This window comes from Orcinus orca, chromosome 6 (genome assembly GCF_937001465.1).
Source record: "Orcinus orca chromosome 6, mOrcOrc1.1, whole genome shotgun sequence".
NCBI lineage: Eukaryota > Metazoa > Chordata > Mammalia > Artiodactyla > Delphinidae > Orcinus > Orcinus orca.
Window position 1 is genome coordinate 84045847 of NC_064564.1, and position 16038 is coordinate 84061884.

At 55.0% G+C, this 16038-nt stretch overlaps 1 protein-coding gene and 1 non-coding gene across 4 annotated transcripts in view; one reads left to right on the forward strand and one right to left on the reverse strand.

The window, feature by feature from the left end:
- Positions 1-361: 361 nt before the first annotated feature.
- Positions 362-16038, reverse strand: part of TLN1 (talin 1) — a 32031-nt gene continuing 16354 nt past the window's right edge. For all 3 annotated transcript variants that reach the window (XM_033431083.2, XM_033431082.2, XM_012533655.3), the window contains 35 exons: positions 15861-15974; positions 15521-15655; positions 15226-15354; positions 14946-15048; positions 14600-14808; positions 14136-14255; positions 13733-13930; positions 13402-13541; positions 13125-13218; positions 12933-13022; positions 12697-12819; positions 11263-11406; positions 10614-10775; positions 10235-10375; positions 9960-10141; positions 9627-9759; positions 9308-9409; positions 9052-9222; positions 8817-8966; positions 8608-8709; positions 8409-8528; positions 7499-7645; positions 7162-7328; positions 6870-7053; positions 6654-6779; positions 6433-6549; positions 3259-3444; positions 3010-3117; positions 2379-2484; positions 2055-2179; positions 1828-1953; positions 1632-1694; positions 1339-1521; positions 1062-1190; positions 362-932 (listed from right to left, as the gene is read on the reverse strand). In XM_033431083.2, the coding sequence (XP_033286974.1) occupies positions 807-932; positions 1062-1190; positions 1339-1521; positions 1632-1694; positions 1828-1953; positions 2055-2179; positions 2379-2484; positions 3010-3117; positions 3259-3444; positions 6433-6549; positions 6654-6779; positions 6870-7053; positions 7162-7328; positions 7499-7645; positions 8409-8528; positions 8608-8709; positions 8817-8966; positions 9052-9222; positions 9308-9409; positions 9627-9759; positions 9960-10141; positions 10235-10375; positions 10614-10775; positions 11263-11406; positions 12697-12819; positions 12933-13022; positions 13125-13218; positions 13402-13541; positions 13733-13930; positions 14136-14255; positions 14600-14808; positions 14946-15048; positions 15226-15354; positions 15521-15655; positions 15861-15974 (4755 nt within the window). In that variant the 3' untranslated portion in view covers positions 362-806. The remainder of the gene's footprint in view (positions 933-1061; positions 1191-1338; positions 1522-1631; positions 1695-1827; positions 1954-2054; positions 2180-2378; positions 2485-3009; positions 3118-3258; positions 3445-6432; positions 6550-6653; positions 6780-6869; positions 7054-7161; positions 7329-7498; positions 7646-8408; positions 8529-8607; positions 8710-8816; positions 8967-9051; positions 9223-9307; positions 9410-9626; positions 9760-9959; positions 10142-10234; positions 10376-10613; positions 10776-11262; positions 11407-12696; positions 12820-12932; positions 13023-13124; positions 13219-13401; positions 13542-13732; positions 13931-14135; positions 14256-14599; positions 14809-14945; positions 15049-15225; positions 15355-15520; positions 15656-15860; positions 15975-16038) is intronic.
- Positions 4698-4770, forward strand: TRNAE-UUC (transfer RNA glutamic acid (anticodon UUC)). The gene has a single exon. It is a non-coding gene; the product is annotated as a tRNA-Glu (tRNA).

Genomic DNA, 16038 nt, shown 5'->3' on the forward strand with positions numbered 1-16038 from the left:
AATTCGGATTTGGCGAGGGACTGGATTTGTTCACGTACTCTGAGCAGTGATGAAGCACAGAGTGTCCCTTGCAGCCACAAAGAGCAGCGGCAGCTGCTGTCCCAGCAACAGAAGAATGACACTTGGTGAGGCGTAGGCGCTGGCCAGTGAGCTAGGGGACAACAGGAGTGCGACTCCTCGGGGACAGCTTCCCGACGAGGATGACTTCAGGGATCTGGGTGCAAGTAGGAGGAAGGGGCCTCGGGGCAGACTGCCGGTCTGCCCCCGCTCCATTTCTGAGCCAGATCAAGTGGGTACAGAACTGAATCCCACTCTCTCTGCCCTGCCCTGGGGGAACCTCCTCATGAAGCCAGGCAGAGGCTGCAGGCAGAATCACCTTTATTGGAGCATGACCTGTTGGGGGCTTGCACCCTCACGGCCCCCACAGGTAGCTGGGGGGTGGGGCTCGCCAGTATCAAAAAGGAGGAGAAGAGCGGAGGCTGTGGGGACTGGCTGGAAGCTGCTGGCGGGGTGCAGCGGGCTGGGGCCCTGGCAGGTTCAGACTGAGGTACAGCAGCGTTAATAATACTCTCGGAGCGTTAATACTCTGGGGAGGGGCAGGCACTTAGGGGGCCCTAGGGCATGAAGGCACTTGGATCCAGGAGGGGACAGGGGATGTGCAGTGGGACTGGGCAGGGCCAGGCCCGGGGTTTGGCAGGCACTTCGGGCAGTGCTGGGGTGGCAGGCTGGGCCCGACAGCCCAGAAGGCTTTGGTGGTGGCAGGCACAGTCTCTGGGCTGGGTCTGCGTCGAACAGAAGTGGCTGCCCTAGTGCTCATCTCGAAGCTCTGAAGGCAGGAACTTGTACTGCTGTTGCCGGATCTGTGCCAGCTTCTTCCGCGCCTCTTCCAGCTCTCGTTCCTTCCGAAGCATCTCTTCCTGGGCGGCAATGATCTGAGGGATGGAGATCAGGGACTCAGGTCAGTGCGTATGTGCCTTAGGGTTTAGGGTTGTTGAGACCGGCACGGGCACTGGGACCGCCCTGCTGACAGTGTCCCTCAGAGTGTCTGGCACAGAGCTTACCTGGGCAATGCCCCCGACCATCTTCTCCTTCACCACCACTGTCTCGTTCTCCTGCTCTTCAAAGGCTGCAGCCTTCTGTGCCGCCTTCACCAGGTTATCCGAGGCTCGTTTCACTGCGTTGCCGGCAGCCTGGGTAGAGAGAAGGCAGCATGAGTTGAGAACTCAGGTAGGGTCCCAGCTGAGAGAGTCCCTCAACTCCCTCACAGAAAGCATGCCTCGGGGGTGAGTTTAAAGCAGCACAGCTCAAGGTACAATGGGATGGGTCAGGGTTCCTCACCTGAAGCCGTTTCATTGCCTCAGAGTCCTGGTCTGCCTTGACCTTGCAGGCCACGAGGAGCTGGGCTGTGGAGGCGGCGACCTGCTTGGCTGATGAGATGAGCTTCTCCTGGCTGGCGTGGCCTTGGACAGCTGCATTGGCTGCCTCACACAGATTGTTGGTGGCTGCAGCCACCATCCGGGCCTGAAACAGGGAGATTAGATTACAATATGCCTCTTGCTCTGGTCCATGCCCTCTCCAGCCTTCTCAAGTCTCTGAAGCTCAGAGGGATGTAGGGGGAGTTATACACTCACAGCAGAAATGAGGCCCTGGGACCACTGCCCATCATCCAGTGCATTGGCTGGAATGGCGCCCACCTGTGGAGGAAGGCGGAAGCCTGCTTAGACCTGTGCTCTCCGCAGGTCCTAAGGGCCTCCCAGCTACAGTGCAGGCAGGTGTGGACGGCAGAGCTGCTGCCGTCCCCTTTCTGCTGGCTGTCCGAGTCCTTACCTTCCCTTGGGCCACCAGTTCCCTCTGGGCGGCTGACGCAGCCTTCACCAGGGCACTGGTGGCTGCTGCGATGGACTTGGCAGCTTCTAGTATCTGTTCCTCGAAGTTCAAGGACTCGTCCGCCTCCTGCAAAGAACAGACGAAGGTTGCAGAGAGAGATGGAAAGTAAGAGGGGCTGAAGGTGCAGATGTTCTGAGGGTAGGGGAGAGGGAGGGAGCAGGACTGACCTTGGGTTTGGCCCGGGGCTTCAGCTGCTCCAGCTTTTTGGCTGCAGCCTCAATGGCAGCCGCAGCTCCCAGGAGCTCGTTCTCAGCAATGACTGTGGGGTCCTCTGGGTCCACCCATTCTGTTCCTGGTGGGACGAAGTGGGAAAGGAAGAGGCTAAGGCAGAGCAGGGAGGTCAGGGGCACTGGGCAGCACGGTTACTAGCACCGGGGCCTTGGCATCTGTGAGGACTATGGGCAGAGGCCAGCTCCGAGCAGGCTACCGGAAGTAGAGGTCTCCCCGGGACAAGCGTCTCCCTTCCCTCCCTGCCCCTGGTCGCCCCTCACCCTTCATGGCCTCAGCAGCCTGGATGAGCTCAGTGACTGAACCAGCCACACGCTTTGAGTGCCCCGTCAACTGCTGCTTCAGTTCTGGGCTGGGCTTCTGCAGGGTCTGGGGAAGACGGGGGCAGGGAGCAGGGAACATCAGATCTTAGCGTCTACCTTGACCTTTGAAAAAGGGCAGATCAAAACCCTCCTCACCCCGCCCCCATTCCTAGACCGCTCCACACCACAGCCTCAAACACCACACAGCCTATGCAGGTGGACTCCAGGCATCACACGGCACACATGGTGAAGACAGTGGGGCTGGGCTGTGTGTCACTCACCGGCTGACAAGGAACAAGGAGAATGATGAAATGAGAAGAAAGAAGAGATGACGAGGTAGAGAAGGAGAAGGTCAGGTGGGAAAAGAGGAGAAAACAAAAAGAGGAAGAGATGAGTGGGAGAACCAAAGATGCTAAGACTGATGGGGCCCCAGTGGAAAGGAGACTTGGAAATAAGAACAGATTTGGGGACTAGATGGTGGGGTTGGGGGGGAGATTTGAACAAAAAATTAGAGAGCGGGGTCTGAGGCCTGTGGGAAGAGCACTGTGTGTTTAGGGAGGCTGGTGTGAGGAGCAGACAACTCCCGCCTTACCAGCAGCACGTGGTCCAGCAGTTCCAGGTAGCCATTGGCACATTCCCGGCCATAGTGCAGGGCTCGAAGCCGCACATCAGGGGCCACTTCTGGGTGGTAGGCTGCTTCCTATACCACCGGGTAATAGGTTAGCTTTAGGATCCTTTGGGAGCTCCCAGTCCCCCAAGTCCCTACAGTTTCTCCCTACCATGTTCTGCCCTAAAGCTGCCTCACTGCCTCAAACTTCTGCCTCACCACAAGGATGTCTACCTTGCAAGCCCGAAGCATATCTGCGATTGCACGGCGACTTAGATTGGCTGTGGCAATGACATCCTCCTGGCGACAGGAGTTCCCAGCAGCCACAGCCTTGGCTGTTGCCATGGTGATACCCTTGGTCATGCGGATGAAATCTTCCGGGGTAGAGGTCTTGGCAGGTGGCTCTGGGGAACAGAAGACCTGTTGGGGGTAGAACAAGAAGAAAAATTCCACAGTAAGTGAGGCTGTAAGATAGCACAGCAGTCATGTGATTGGTTTATTCATCCATGTGTTCACTCAACAAGCATTCACTGAATATTTATCATAGGTCAAGTGCTTGGAGACTTTCACACGTTCACAGCTAATATAATAGAAGGCAGCTGGTCGTCATTTCTGACTGAAGTGATCAGGGAGAATTTATCTGTTTGAAATTAAAGAAGTACCTCTGAGCTGGGTTTTCATTCGTAAAGTAAAGAGAAGCCTTGACAGGGTGAGTGGTGAAGGTGGGCAAGGAGCCAGGTCTTAAGAAATATAGATAACAGGCGGGCTTTTTTTTTTTTTTTGCGGTACGCGGGCCTCTCACTGTTGTGGCCTCTCCCGTTGCGGAGCACAGGCTCCGGACGCACAGGCTCAGCGGCCATGGCTCACAGGCCCAGCCGCTCCGCGGCATGTGGGATCTTCCCGGACCGGGGCACGAACCCGTGTCCCCTGCATTGGCAGGCAGACTCTCAACCACTGCGCCACCAGGGAAGCTCTGGGAGGGCATTTTAGGTAAGTGGTAGAGCATGAATAACCAGGACATCAAGTGGGAGAGTATCAAGGAATGTTCCAGAATACACGGATGAAGGAGAAAAGATTGTTGGGGTCTTGAATATCAGAATAAGGAAGTTAGAATTTCATATAATATGTAAAAGTCATAAAAATATTTTGATGTATGTGTTCATCCAACAAATTACTAAAGATCAGCTACGTGGCAGATTCTGTGTGAGGTGCTAGGAATGCAATGGGGGATAAGGTAGACAAGGCCCTTGTTCTCGTGGAGCTTACAATCTGGTTTTGGATACAGATTATACATAGGTAAACGAGCAAAGAAACTAGACTGTGAAGGAAAAAAAGAGGGTGCTGTGATGAGAAAGAAAAAGGAAGTCCTTTTTCATAAAGGTGGTCAGGGAAGGCCTCAGGAGGAGGGGATGTTTAAGCTGAAGCCTAAAGGAGTAGAAGGAACCAGATGTTCAAAAAGCTGGAAGAGAGCAAGAGCAAGGGCCTGCAGTGGGCAGAGCTGAGAATGCAGTGGGCCTGGGGCCTGGAAGGGGAGGAGAGCAGGGGCCCTGGGGCCTGGGAGGCGATGGTAAGGAGAGTGGATTTTACCACAGATGCCAGGGCAGTCACTAAAGGGCTGTAAGCACTGAAGTGACGTAACCTGATGTATATTTTTAAAAGATAATTCTGGGAATTCCCTGGTGGTCCAGTGGTTAGGACTTGGTGCTTTCACTGCCATGGCCCTAGGTTCAATCCCTGGTCAGGGAACTAAGATTCCACGAGCTGCAAGGCATGGCCTAAAAAAAAAAAAATTATTCTGGCTACCGTGTAAAGAGGATGGACTGGAGGGGGTGAGTGGAGTGGGGAAGCAGGGAGATTAGACAGACACTATCACATAAACACAGCTAAGGACCGATGACGGTTTGGACAAGGTGGTGGTAGCAGAGATGGGGCAAAGGGCAAATGAGATCTATTTGGAGGGAGCACTAAAAGAACTGCTGATGGGCTCAGATGTAGGGAACGAGAGAAAGATGTTAGAGCTGGGTTTCTATCTTTAGGAACTGAGTTACTAAGAGGTGCCACTTACTGATATGGGAAGATGAGGGAATGATCAGGTTTGGGAAGCAGAAAGTTAGGAATTTCAATTTAGACATCTCTAAGGAGAGGTGAAAACAGAAGATGAGAAAGACGAATTTAGAAGTTAGAAAGATGAGGGACTTCCATGGTGGTCCAGTGGTTAAGAATCCACCTTCCAATGCAGGGGACGTGGGTTCGATCCCTGGTCAGGGAACTAAGATCCCACATGCTGTGGGGCAACTAAGCCCACGCGCCACAACTTACAGAGCCCACGCGCTCTGGAGCCCACAGCGAAAGATCCCGCATGCCTCAACTAAGACCCAACGCAGCCAAATAGATAGATAAAAAAAAAAAAAACTTAGAAAGATGAGTAGGAAAGATGAAAGTGACAGAGACTGAAGGCAGGGACACCAGGTAGAAAACTGGCACAGCAATCAAAGTGAGGGAGAATGCTGCCAGTGGGCCCGGAGAGGAGGGATGAAAGGAAAAGAGAACAGAGGAGGGTGGCTGGCAGGACCTGGCGATGGCCTGAATATGGTGAGTAAGGCAGTGAAGTCAAAGATGACTGAGGGAACCTTCAGGACCGGGAGGCTGTTACCATCGTTAGTGGGAAGCAGCACGTCAGGAAGAACAGCTGGTTGGGAGGCACTGCATCTCGGTGCTGACGTCAAACAGGCAGTTGGAAATAACTAAACTCAGAATTGGAATTCAACTTGTTAGAGAACAATAAAGAGAGTGGTTAAACTTGCCAAAGAAGAGGATAGAGTAAGAGGGCGATATGTGCAGTTCTGGGAAGGCCTCTACGTCTACTAGGTTGAAGGTGATTCAATGACGACTACAGAAGAGACGTGGGAGGCAAGAGAAAAGCCAGTGTCAAGAAGGCCAAAGGAAGAAAGGCTTTCAAAGAGAGGCTTGCTAAGGGAGTCAGCTGCTTTGGAAATGTCTGAAGAAGATGAAGGCCAAGAAGCGGCCACTGCATGTGGCAACTAAGAGGCCATTGGTGACCAGAGAAAGTGGGGGGATGAGAGGGAGGTGTCAAACGCTAGGGAGGAAATAGGTGAGGAAGGGGAAGACAAGAGTGCAGCTCGTGGAAGAAGTCTGGCAACGAGCAGGAGACTGTGTATCTACATCTGTGTGTGTGTGTGTGTGTGTGTGTGTGTGTGTGTGTGTGTGTGTGTGTGTGTGTGTGTGTGTGTGTGTGTGTGTGTGTGTGTGTGTGTGTGTGTGTGTGTGTGTGTGTGTGTGTGTGTGTGTGTGTGTGTGTGTGTGTGTGTGTGTGTGTGTCGCAAGTTCACCATCTATCACGACCCTGCTCTCCGACCCAAGTCCCCGATGCCCCAGACTTGCACTCACCGCCAGTTCCTGCCGTATGTGCTCAGTGGTTGCCTCCAAGGCCCGTGTGCCTTTGGTGGCCTCATCCTCCACAGCTTTCACAGTCTTAAGCAGTGATGTCACATTGGTCACCATCACCTGGGGAGCATCAGAGGAGGGAGGGAAGGAGGGATCATGTTAAGGAACAGGAGGAAGCACAATGATCCGCTCCCTCCCCAGAAGCAGCTCTCATTTCCTCGCACCTTGGCAGAGTTCTTGAGCTGCCACACGGCGGGGTCATCCCCAACTTTGCCAGCTGCAGCCTTTGTTGCACTGATGAGGTCTCCCAGGGCCTTGGCCACATCTTTCACTGCATTGATCAGCACCACCTGTGTGGGGGAGCAGAGGCTCTGGTCTGTGGGAAGAAAAGGGGGAACAGGAAGTGCTTCTGGCCAGAATTAGGGGTGTGAGTTGGATACCTGGGTCTCTGGGTCCTCGGCTCCCAGGCTGGCTGCACCCAGCTTGACCACGTCGGCGAGGCGGGTGATGGTGGCCACAGAGGACTGGGCAGCCTGTGCCAACTTCTCCTGGCTCCCAGCTGCGTTCTGCACCAGGACCTTGGTGTCCTCCACCAGCACCTTTGCAGTCTTCAGAATGCCCTCTCTGGGGGAGGGTCCAGCCCAGTCAGCTCTTCTCAGGCCTCCCCCGGCCCCTCCAGCCTCTGTGGCCCAAACCCCGCCCTGCCTCCATGAGGCCCAGTGCCCTCCTCACCGGTGGTCAGCGAAAGTTTCAGCGCCCTCTCGATTGAGTGTGCCAGCGGTAGCAAACATGATGGTGGTGTCGAGGTCGGCAATGATGCCGGACACAGCACTGGCTGCCGTGATGCAGGCCTGGGTGCCACGATTCCCGGCCTGGAGCGCAGCCAGCACGTGGGAGACCTGGGGGAGGAGAGTCATGTGGCGACTGTGGCCGGTGTCCCGTGAAAGGGAAAGGTCACCGGTGTCTGAGAGAAGGGACGGAGGAGAGGGCTGGGAAGGCTGGAGGAGGATGGGAAAGGCTGCAGGGTTGGGGAGCCTGGCCCTCAGTCCGTGGGGATGAGCTCGGTCACCTTCTCAGAGACTCGCCGGGCGCACTCTATGAGCTCCTTCTTGGTGTAGGCGTCACTGGGGCTGCACTGCAGGGCGCCTGCCTTGGTGGCCAGAGCCGCACAGCCGTGTCCCAGTTCCTGAACCCGGTGCTTGATGTGGGCACCTATCTGTGAGCAGGTGAAAGAGGGAGATGGATTTTACAAGAGGCGCTCGGGTACGTCCAGTGCGCTCGGAGGAGTCACTAAGGACCTAAGAAACCATGCACTGCAGACTGAGGAGGTAGTGAGAAAAAGCGCCCAGCACAGACTTGTCCTGTTTCACAGCCTTTAGTCAGGAGGCCACCTCCCACACATGGAAAATACTGGCCTGTGGGCACCAGCTGTGAGGACCTTGTTAAGCACGGTGAGGAGGAGGGGAGAAGCACTTCATGCTGGGGTATCTGAGTCAGAGGCCACGGCTTACAAGTTGGCCTGTGTGCGGTGCGGTTGTGGAGGGGTTTGGGGCTGGGGATTAGGTGTGTCATGCTAAGATCCATTTTTACTTGCTTTCTTGGAAAGCCAGGAGCTTAGGGAAGGAAGCGCTTCAGGGCTTTACAACAGAAGAACCAGGAAGGGAATACAGGCTTGCAGCACAGCAGAAAAGCAGCCACAGGCCCAGAAGAGGGTCAGCAGAGAAACAGTGGCAGACCAGGAAAGCTCTAGATCCTGGGCTGTCTCCTTTATGCCTGTGACCGAAGGCTTTGATGCTGTCCCTATGCGGGGCCCTGATCACTCTTTCGTGGAGTGGCCCTGAGAAGGAGTTCCCCTTTCTATGAAAGATCAGAGGGGGCGAGGGTGGGACAGCCCCAGAGGCTGACATGATGGGACAAGGGGCATGCCTCTGTGGTTTCCTGTGAGGCGCTGGGGAAGGTCACAACTGCCTCCGAGTTACCTCTTCATTTTCAGCAGCCACAGCTGCAGGCTTGGCCTGTGAGGCCAAACGGCCATAGTCACTGGTCAGCTGGTTAGCGAGAGGGCCCAGCTCCTCAGGGCTGGTGTTTGACTTGGTTACCTGGAGACAGTGGAAGAAGTGAAGTTATGTCCAAACTCGACTTTCCAAGAGCAGTCCTCTTCTTCTCTCCCAAACTCACCATCTCCTGAACGGTGACAGCAATGGCCTTGGCTGTCCGCACCATAGTCGTCTGATAATCCACGAAGGAACCTTCTGGTTCACCCATTGGTCCTTCATCTAGCTAAGGGGAGAGAATGGGGGAAGAGGAAAGATTGTTGGTCTCTGCCACTGGGCTCAGGGACCCTGGTCCACAGTAGGCTCTGTCCATGGGCACCCCAAGACTCCAACCTGGTTGATGGCCTGGGTGATGGAGTCCACCATGCCGCCGACAACCCCGGCAGCACTGGCTGCCTCGTTGAGGGTGGCTGTCAGGTCCTCCACGGCCTCTGTCATCATCTGTACAGCCTCCTCCAGGGCTTCCTGGGTGTGAGCTGCTTGCTGTGGGGCAGACTGAGTGAGCTGGGGCCCAGCTGTTCCTGCTTCTCTTACTGTAGCAGCAGCCTCTCAACCCGGCCCTCAGTACCTTGGGGTTACCGCCAGCCTCCTTGGCCGTGTACAGCAACTGCAGGGCAGACTCGGCCAAGGTTTTGGTCTGGTCCAGGAGTGCCATCTGCTGAGGATGACTCAGGGTCTTGGAGGCAGCACCCACTGCAGCCAAGGTGAGCGGCTCAAAGTACTGGGCCATCTGGGACACCTGAGGCAAGGGTTTGGAATGGGTCAGCCGGGCCAGGTACCCTTGCTTACCCTATCCCGGTCTCCCCACGTGTCTCCCCAGGTACCTTGTGTCCCAGCTGGGAGGCTTCCGCCCGGGCAGCACTGGCCAGTGGCTCAATAAGATGGGAGATCTCCTGCACTGCAGTGAGCATCTGGGTATGCAAGGCCTGGGGAGGAAGCGAACTTTAGCTCTGACTGTGACCTGCAAAGGGACCCTCTAGTTGCACAGAACCCCACTCTTCCTTCCACATCCAACTAACTAACCCCCTTGGCATGTTCCATACCCTCGATGTTTCTATGAAGCCCATTCCCAGATCCCCCACCTTCCTCAAGCCTGCCATCGCTCCTCCCAGACACCTTTCACAGAACCCCCTTCCCCCTTACCTCTTGAGAGATTCCCTCACGGGGAGCAAGCTGCTGGCTGATTGCGGCAAGGGAAGCCTGGTCTAGGTCCCGCAGACAGCTGTTCAGAGCTGCAATGGCTGCCTCACACTCCAGCTGCCCTGGAGCCTTGTCCCTGCAGACACATCACAGGCTCCAACACCAAGAACGTCCCTTTAACATAAGGCTAGCCTGCCTTTCCCTGTATCCCCCGAATCTTGGACAACAGGTGTTCTCCAACACCATCCCATCTCATTGCACCTAAGTGCCCACCCCTCCATTCTGTCACAACGTATATCCCCCAGTCACACCGGTTCTCCAGCCCGCCCCCTGTACCTCATGCTTGTAATGAGCTTCTTGATGGAGTCTGAGACAGTACGGGAGTGGCCAGCCAGCACCGACCAGCGCGGGGGGTCCCGGGGATTGACTGCCAGGGCCCGGGCTGTCTGGATTAGGCCCCCGGCACTCTCCAACATTGTCTTGGCAGAGATCACAATGGGCTCCATGGCAGCCCGGCCCTGGGGAGAGGGGAAGCAGGGAGGTGAATCTCAAGACTCCTGGGAAGATGAAGCGGCAGACGGCCCATCCATTCTGCCTTCACCCGGCCTCACCTCGGGGCTGATCTGGGCGGGAACGCTGGAGAACTCAGGGTTGGACGCAAAGGCACTCAGATTTTCCACAGCCTCTAGCAGCGGGGCTGTTGCTGCTCGGCACTGCGCACGGTTCTCCTCTGTGAAGGCCCCGTCCAGCGCCTGAAAAGAGAGTGATGGGGAGGCCCTCAGGACGGACTGGAGACAAAGGCGGTGCAGCCCAGGTCTCCCTCCTGAGCTTAAAGGGTGTGGGGAGAGGCTGGTGATGACCAGCCTGGATAGGACAGGCCTTGGGCTCAGGCAGGTGGGATTTGGTAGAAAGCCTCAGGGAATGACAGGGGGTCAGGGGAGAGAAAACTGGATAGGTCAGGGAGAGGCTGAGAATTCAAACACCGGGAACCTTGATGGTCTTGACAAGATTGGCCGTGCTGTTGGCCACCTCCTTGGCCGATTGTACGAACTGGCGCTTGGCTGTAGGATTGGCAGTCCGGGCAGAAGCCAGGCGGCAACTGTTACACAGTGCAGACGTGTGTTTGGCCACAATGGTGGCTGCAGAGAGCACCTGAGGAGACAGAAACGTGGAAGAGCCACAATGAGGGCAGGAGGGAAGTGTCCACTCCAGGGAGCAGACCCTTTCGCTTGGGGGATGTATAGCAATACCCTTGGAAGTCTAATTAGGAAAGACAAAGTCACCTGAAAAGTCAAGATCTGGGAGAGAGAGATACCCAAAGATGAGCATGAGCAGGGTGTGGGGGAAAGAAAGATGAAAAGCCGACACACTGATGGAGAAATAATAACAGGCTCTGTAGGAGAGTGAGCTCAAACATCCATAAAGAGGTGGTGAACTTGGCAGTAAGTGAAGGAACAATGAGAAGCACGGCAGGAGAAGACAATGACCCAGAGATGCTGTGGGTAGGGGGTCAGAGCTGGGACCCCAACCTCTCCTTCCCCACATGTCCTGCATCTCCCTCTCCCCCTCACAGGGCTGGTCTGTCCTGGCTCAGCAGCCTTTCCCAGGCTTGTCCATGGTGCCTGTCCCTTTGAGTTACCTGGGCCTGGGTGCAGCCAGGCTCTCCCAAACTCTGACAGGCCATCTGAATTGCCTGGTTTGCTCGGGCAAACTGCGTGGGCTCCACCAGCCCTTGCTGTCCAGCTTGGCTATTGGGGTCAGAGACGCCAACCAGATATGCAGCCTGGGGAGAGAGAAGAGGTGGGGTGAGGAATAAGGAATATTCCTTAGGTGGGATTCGAATAGCGATAGTGGGGACAAAGGGGAGCAGGGCTAAGTTTAGTGGCCAGGGTTCTATGTGAATGGAGGTATATCAGCTAGCTATAGTTACACTATAAGAGGGAAAAAAACCTCTCCTGTTTTGTTAAATTTGTTCAAACATTTCAGAAGATTAAAAAAGTAAAAAAAAAAAAAAAAAAAAAGGAAAGACACAAAATAAGGTTTTTATTAAAATTCTATATGTATGTGTTTGTATGCTGGGTCTTAAGGTGAAAAGTACTGCTTACTGTAAGTGGCAGTAAAAAAAAAGTTTGAAAGCCCCCTCCCCCCCACAAAACCCCTTCTAGAGATAGTTGTAAAACTATAGAGGGTGTTAGGCTAATTAACACTTACGATACCTCCAAGCTTCAGAGATTTGGAAAGGGGGAAGGGATGGGTATAATGGTTGCCAAAATCTGTTTTTGCTTGGAAGACCATCATAAGGTTTGATTCTTACTTCACCCAACACATGGTAGCTTTGCTTTTTCCTCTTCATGCTATTCCAGAAATAAGTTAAACCATATACCGCAGGCCACCCAACAGAACAGGACACGGGGAGGTAGGGCGACTGAAGGAGCAGGATGATAGGCCTTCAGGGACACAGTCTGAGATGATGAGCTCTCAAGCCAGTTTGTTTTAAGGATTCATATACGAAAGCAGAATACTCTGAGCTAATAGGTCATTTTACACTTCATAATGTAGAAAAAGGCAAAGTTAGTGGTGATGCAAGTAACTGGAAATTTAGTCCCTGGTACTATTCTAATGAAGTAACAGTTATGTGGGGACTTCCCAGGTGGTCCAGTGGTTAAGACTTCCACTGCAGGGAGCCCAGGTTCGATCCCTGGTCAGGGAAATAAGATCCCACATGCCTTGCGGCACACCCCCCTGCCCCGCCCCACCAAGTAATAATTATGTGAAAATAATTTGCATATGCTAATCAGCATATACCAAGAAAACTGGGTCTGGAAACAGCCCAATGATTGGACAGTGTAACCATACCTCAAAGCACCAGGGCTCAGGGGTGACAGTGATCAGAACTGCTGGTGTTCTATGATTGCTGACAAATATCTCTACTTTAGGAGGGGGAAAGATCCCCAGTTTCCATACAGTTGGCTTTGCAAGCATAACTTTTTGAGTTTTCTGCAAGTGTGTCAGGCTGTGAGGAGGTGGGGGAGGGAAAGCAGGGGCATTCCAGGGACCATCTCAGGAGCATAACCTGTGCAGCTGCCTCGGTGAAGCCGCAGAGGGCCTTGGAGGCTGTGGCAATGGCCTCCCCAAACTCTGGCAGGTTTCCGTTCTTGGCATTTTGGGAGATGCCAGTCATGGCCTCACCCAGTACCTGAGGAACACAGTGTGTCAAGAGAGTCAGAGCCTGTCCTCAGAGGGACAGAGCAGCCCCCGGTTAGTTCCATCTTCCTGTCCTCTGCCCTCCTGGGTTCTGGGTGCACTTACCTTTGAGTTTTCCATGACACTGTCCAGGCAGCCAAAGTAGGACATGTCATTGATGGGCTGGACTGGGTTCTCTAGGAGTTCCCGGACCGTCTGTAGAGGGGGTGGGTGAAGTGAGATCCAAGACACCCCCCTCACCCTCCAACCATGAACCATTTCCTCAACCTCAACCCCATTTAGCCTGACAGGGCCCACCTCCAATTCCCGCAGGGCATTGTCACACTCTTTCTGGCCGGGCGCCTGCTGGGTGCACATGGTGATGAGCTGGTTGATGCTGTCAGTCACTGCCCTGGGAGGAAGACAAAGTCAAGTGAATGAGCGCAAAGGTCATCATTTCTGCATCCTGTACGTGTAGGAAGTCTAGCCATTTCTCTTTTGCCTGGAACAACTCCTAAGCCAGGGACTTCTCATGAGATGTCCCCTCCCCAGTCTCTTCAACATTCTAGGGCTGGGCTTCCCAGCTCCCACGTACCGGGCAGCTGCAGCCAGCTGACTCTTGAGGTTGGGGGCTGCAGGGTCTGTGGACAGGGCTTTGGCGGCCAGAAGAAGTTTGCTTGAAGACATGGAGATGCCCTTCAAGTTGGACACAACCTGGGCACGGTCCTCCTGGCTCTGTTGAAGGCAAGAAGGTCAACACATTGTCCAGTCCTTTCTTATCTGTCTCTAAAAGGGATCTTCTGTCCCAGACACTCAAGTACTGCTAGAGACTGGGGAGGGGAGTGAGCCAGGAACAGGTGAGGACTCTGTGGTCACAGAGATGCCTCTGATCTAACCCTCGAACAGGACCCAGTGCCTCTTCGTACCGGAGCCTGGCCTGCCATCTCCACACCAGCTTCCAGGAAGGTGCTGAAGTCCTGTCCGAATCGACCTGAGGCTCGAGCCAGGTCCTGAGGGGTTCCCCGAGAGGCCTGCACCAGTTCTGTGGCTGCCTGATTTAGCCCAGCAGCGGCTTCATTCAGGCGGCTCTGAGCTTCTTGAAAAGTCCCGGTGCTGGGGGGAAGCTGCAGGGTCAGAGACAAAGTCAGGTGCAAGAATGGGAGATGACGTGAGGGAGAGTCTGGTAGAGGAGCGCTGAGAGGTGGGCACAGAGCCTGGGGGCAATGAAAGGGGATACATCTGGGGAGTCAGGGTCAAGGAAAGGTCCAGAGGTAGAAGCTTGGAGTCCTTCATCCTCCCTGTGTTCCCCCCACACCCCTGTCCTCCTACCGAGTCACTCAGGAGTCGCTTGCTGGCATCTCCCACTGCTCTCAGGGCATTGTCCACATCTCGCTGACCAGGCAGGCAGCTGACGCAGCGGTTCAGGGCCTGGGTCACTGCTTTGGCCACCTGAGGTGGGAAAGGAGACAGGGGTTGCCAAAATGGAAACAACTGGGAGATCCCCTCCTCCACCCATGGGAGACTCTGAAAGTGAAAGCAGAAAAGGGGTGTTTTAGCTGAATAGGCCAGGGTATCACGTTAGGGTATCAAGCGATGGTGACCAAACTTCCCCAAATGTGGCTTTCAGCTAGGCCCCTGCCTCAGTCTAGCTAAGACACTTCTACTAAGACTGAGAAGGAAGGGCGGAATCCAGGGAGGAGCTGCGGTGTCGATGAGACTCTTCCCCCGTCAGGGTGGGCTTTCTGATGGGATCTGGGGGGGAGGCAGGGAGTGGCCCTGTCCCAATACCTGACCTGCGCAAGCCGCTGCTGGCTCTCAGGGTCCCCTGGATGGCCAGCTGCCTTCTTCGCCTCCTCGATGAGGCTGCTGGCCTTATCCAGTACATCACTGGCTGTGTCAAGCACAATGGCTTGCACCGCAGGATCTGATGTCAGGGCAGCTACGCCCCTGGCGGCTTGGGCCAGTGACCGCAGCCCACCTGCCACATCCCGAGCTGCGATACCTGGGGAAACAAGGAGAGAGGAAGGAGGGGAAAAGGCACCGTCACTGCCAGGCCCTGATGCCAGTGGCTTCCTCCGTACAGCTCCCATTCCCTCATCCTCCTCACCACATGCCCCATTCCCAGCCCTGTCCACGTACCTGCGTAATTCTCATTGCCCTGGGCAACCTCCCCCAGCAGCTGGGCGATGGCGGAGCTCACTGCTTTGGTGCTGTTGCCCAGGTCCTGGGCACACTTCTCCATCTAGGGATGAAGGAGGAGACTCAGGGGATCAGGCGCAGGAGGAACTGGGAAGAGGGAACCTGAGCAGCTATTCAGGGACAGCTGGCAGTTTGAGTGAAGGTTCTGGGCAGCTCTGGGGCACGGGTGAGAAGGAAGACCTCAGGGTTTGAGAAAGAATGAGGTCTTTCGAATACCTACCGTCTCCCCAGGTAAGGGCTTAAGCTTGCCATCTCGAGCCGCTGCCTTCACTTCCTGCAGATCTCTCTCTAGATTCTGTACCACACTCAGAGCAGAATCCATCTCCAAAGGCCCACATGCTTCCTGAGCCTACAAAGATATGGGGGGCGGGGGGGGGGGTTGAGGTGTAGGAGGTACACTGTGTCTCATTCACGCCTCAGGTTACACAATTACCCATTTTAGGATATTCTGAACAGATTCTCCATCAGCCTAGGACTCCCCCCTCATCTTCCAAAAAGGTAGCCAGCTCCTATACCTTCTGGGCAGCGGTGCGGAGTTCAGCCAGCGCGGTGCCAAGGTTTTTAGCACACTGACTCAGCTGCATGGCCGATGCCTGGTCCTGAACTGTTGGCACTGAGGCCTTCGCGGCTGCCACCATCTTCCCACCTGGCTGTTGGGGAACAGGTAGGCAGATGAAGTGTACCATACGCCCTCTGGGCTTGGGTACAGGGACTGATGACGGTCAGGATGTGGTGAGCACTGGGGCTCAGTACTGGGAGAGAGGCTATTGGCAGAGATTTAAACTGATTAAATCTAAAGGTCTCACAGAAGAGTGGGAGGGGTCTGGTCTGAGTGGTGAGCGGAAGATGCCTTGCCTGCAGGAAGCTCTGGCTGGCAGCGATGAGGGCTAGCTGCGCACTGGGACTGTCAGGCTGGGCTTGGCTCCCTCGGACGCCCTGCACCAGCAGTGGAATCTGCTCTGCCACAGCCTGTAGGTGAAAATGTCATCAGGGCCACCTCTCCGCAGGCTGGGGGAAAGTCCCCCATCTTCCA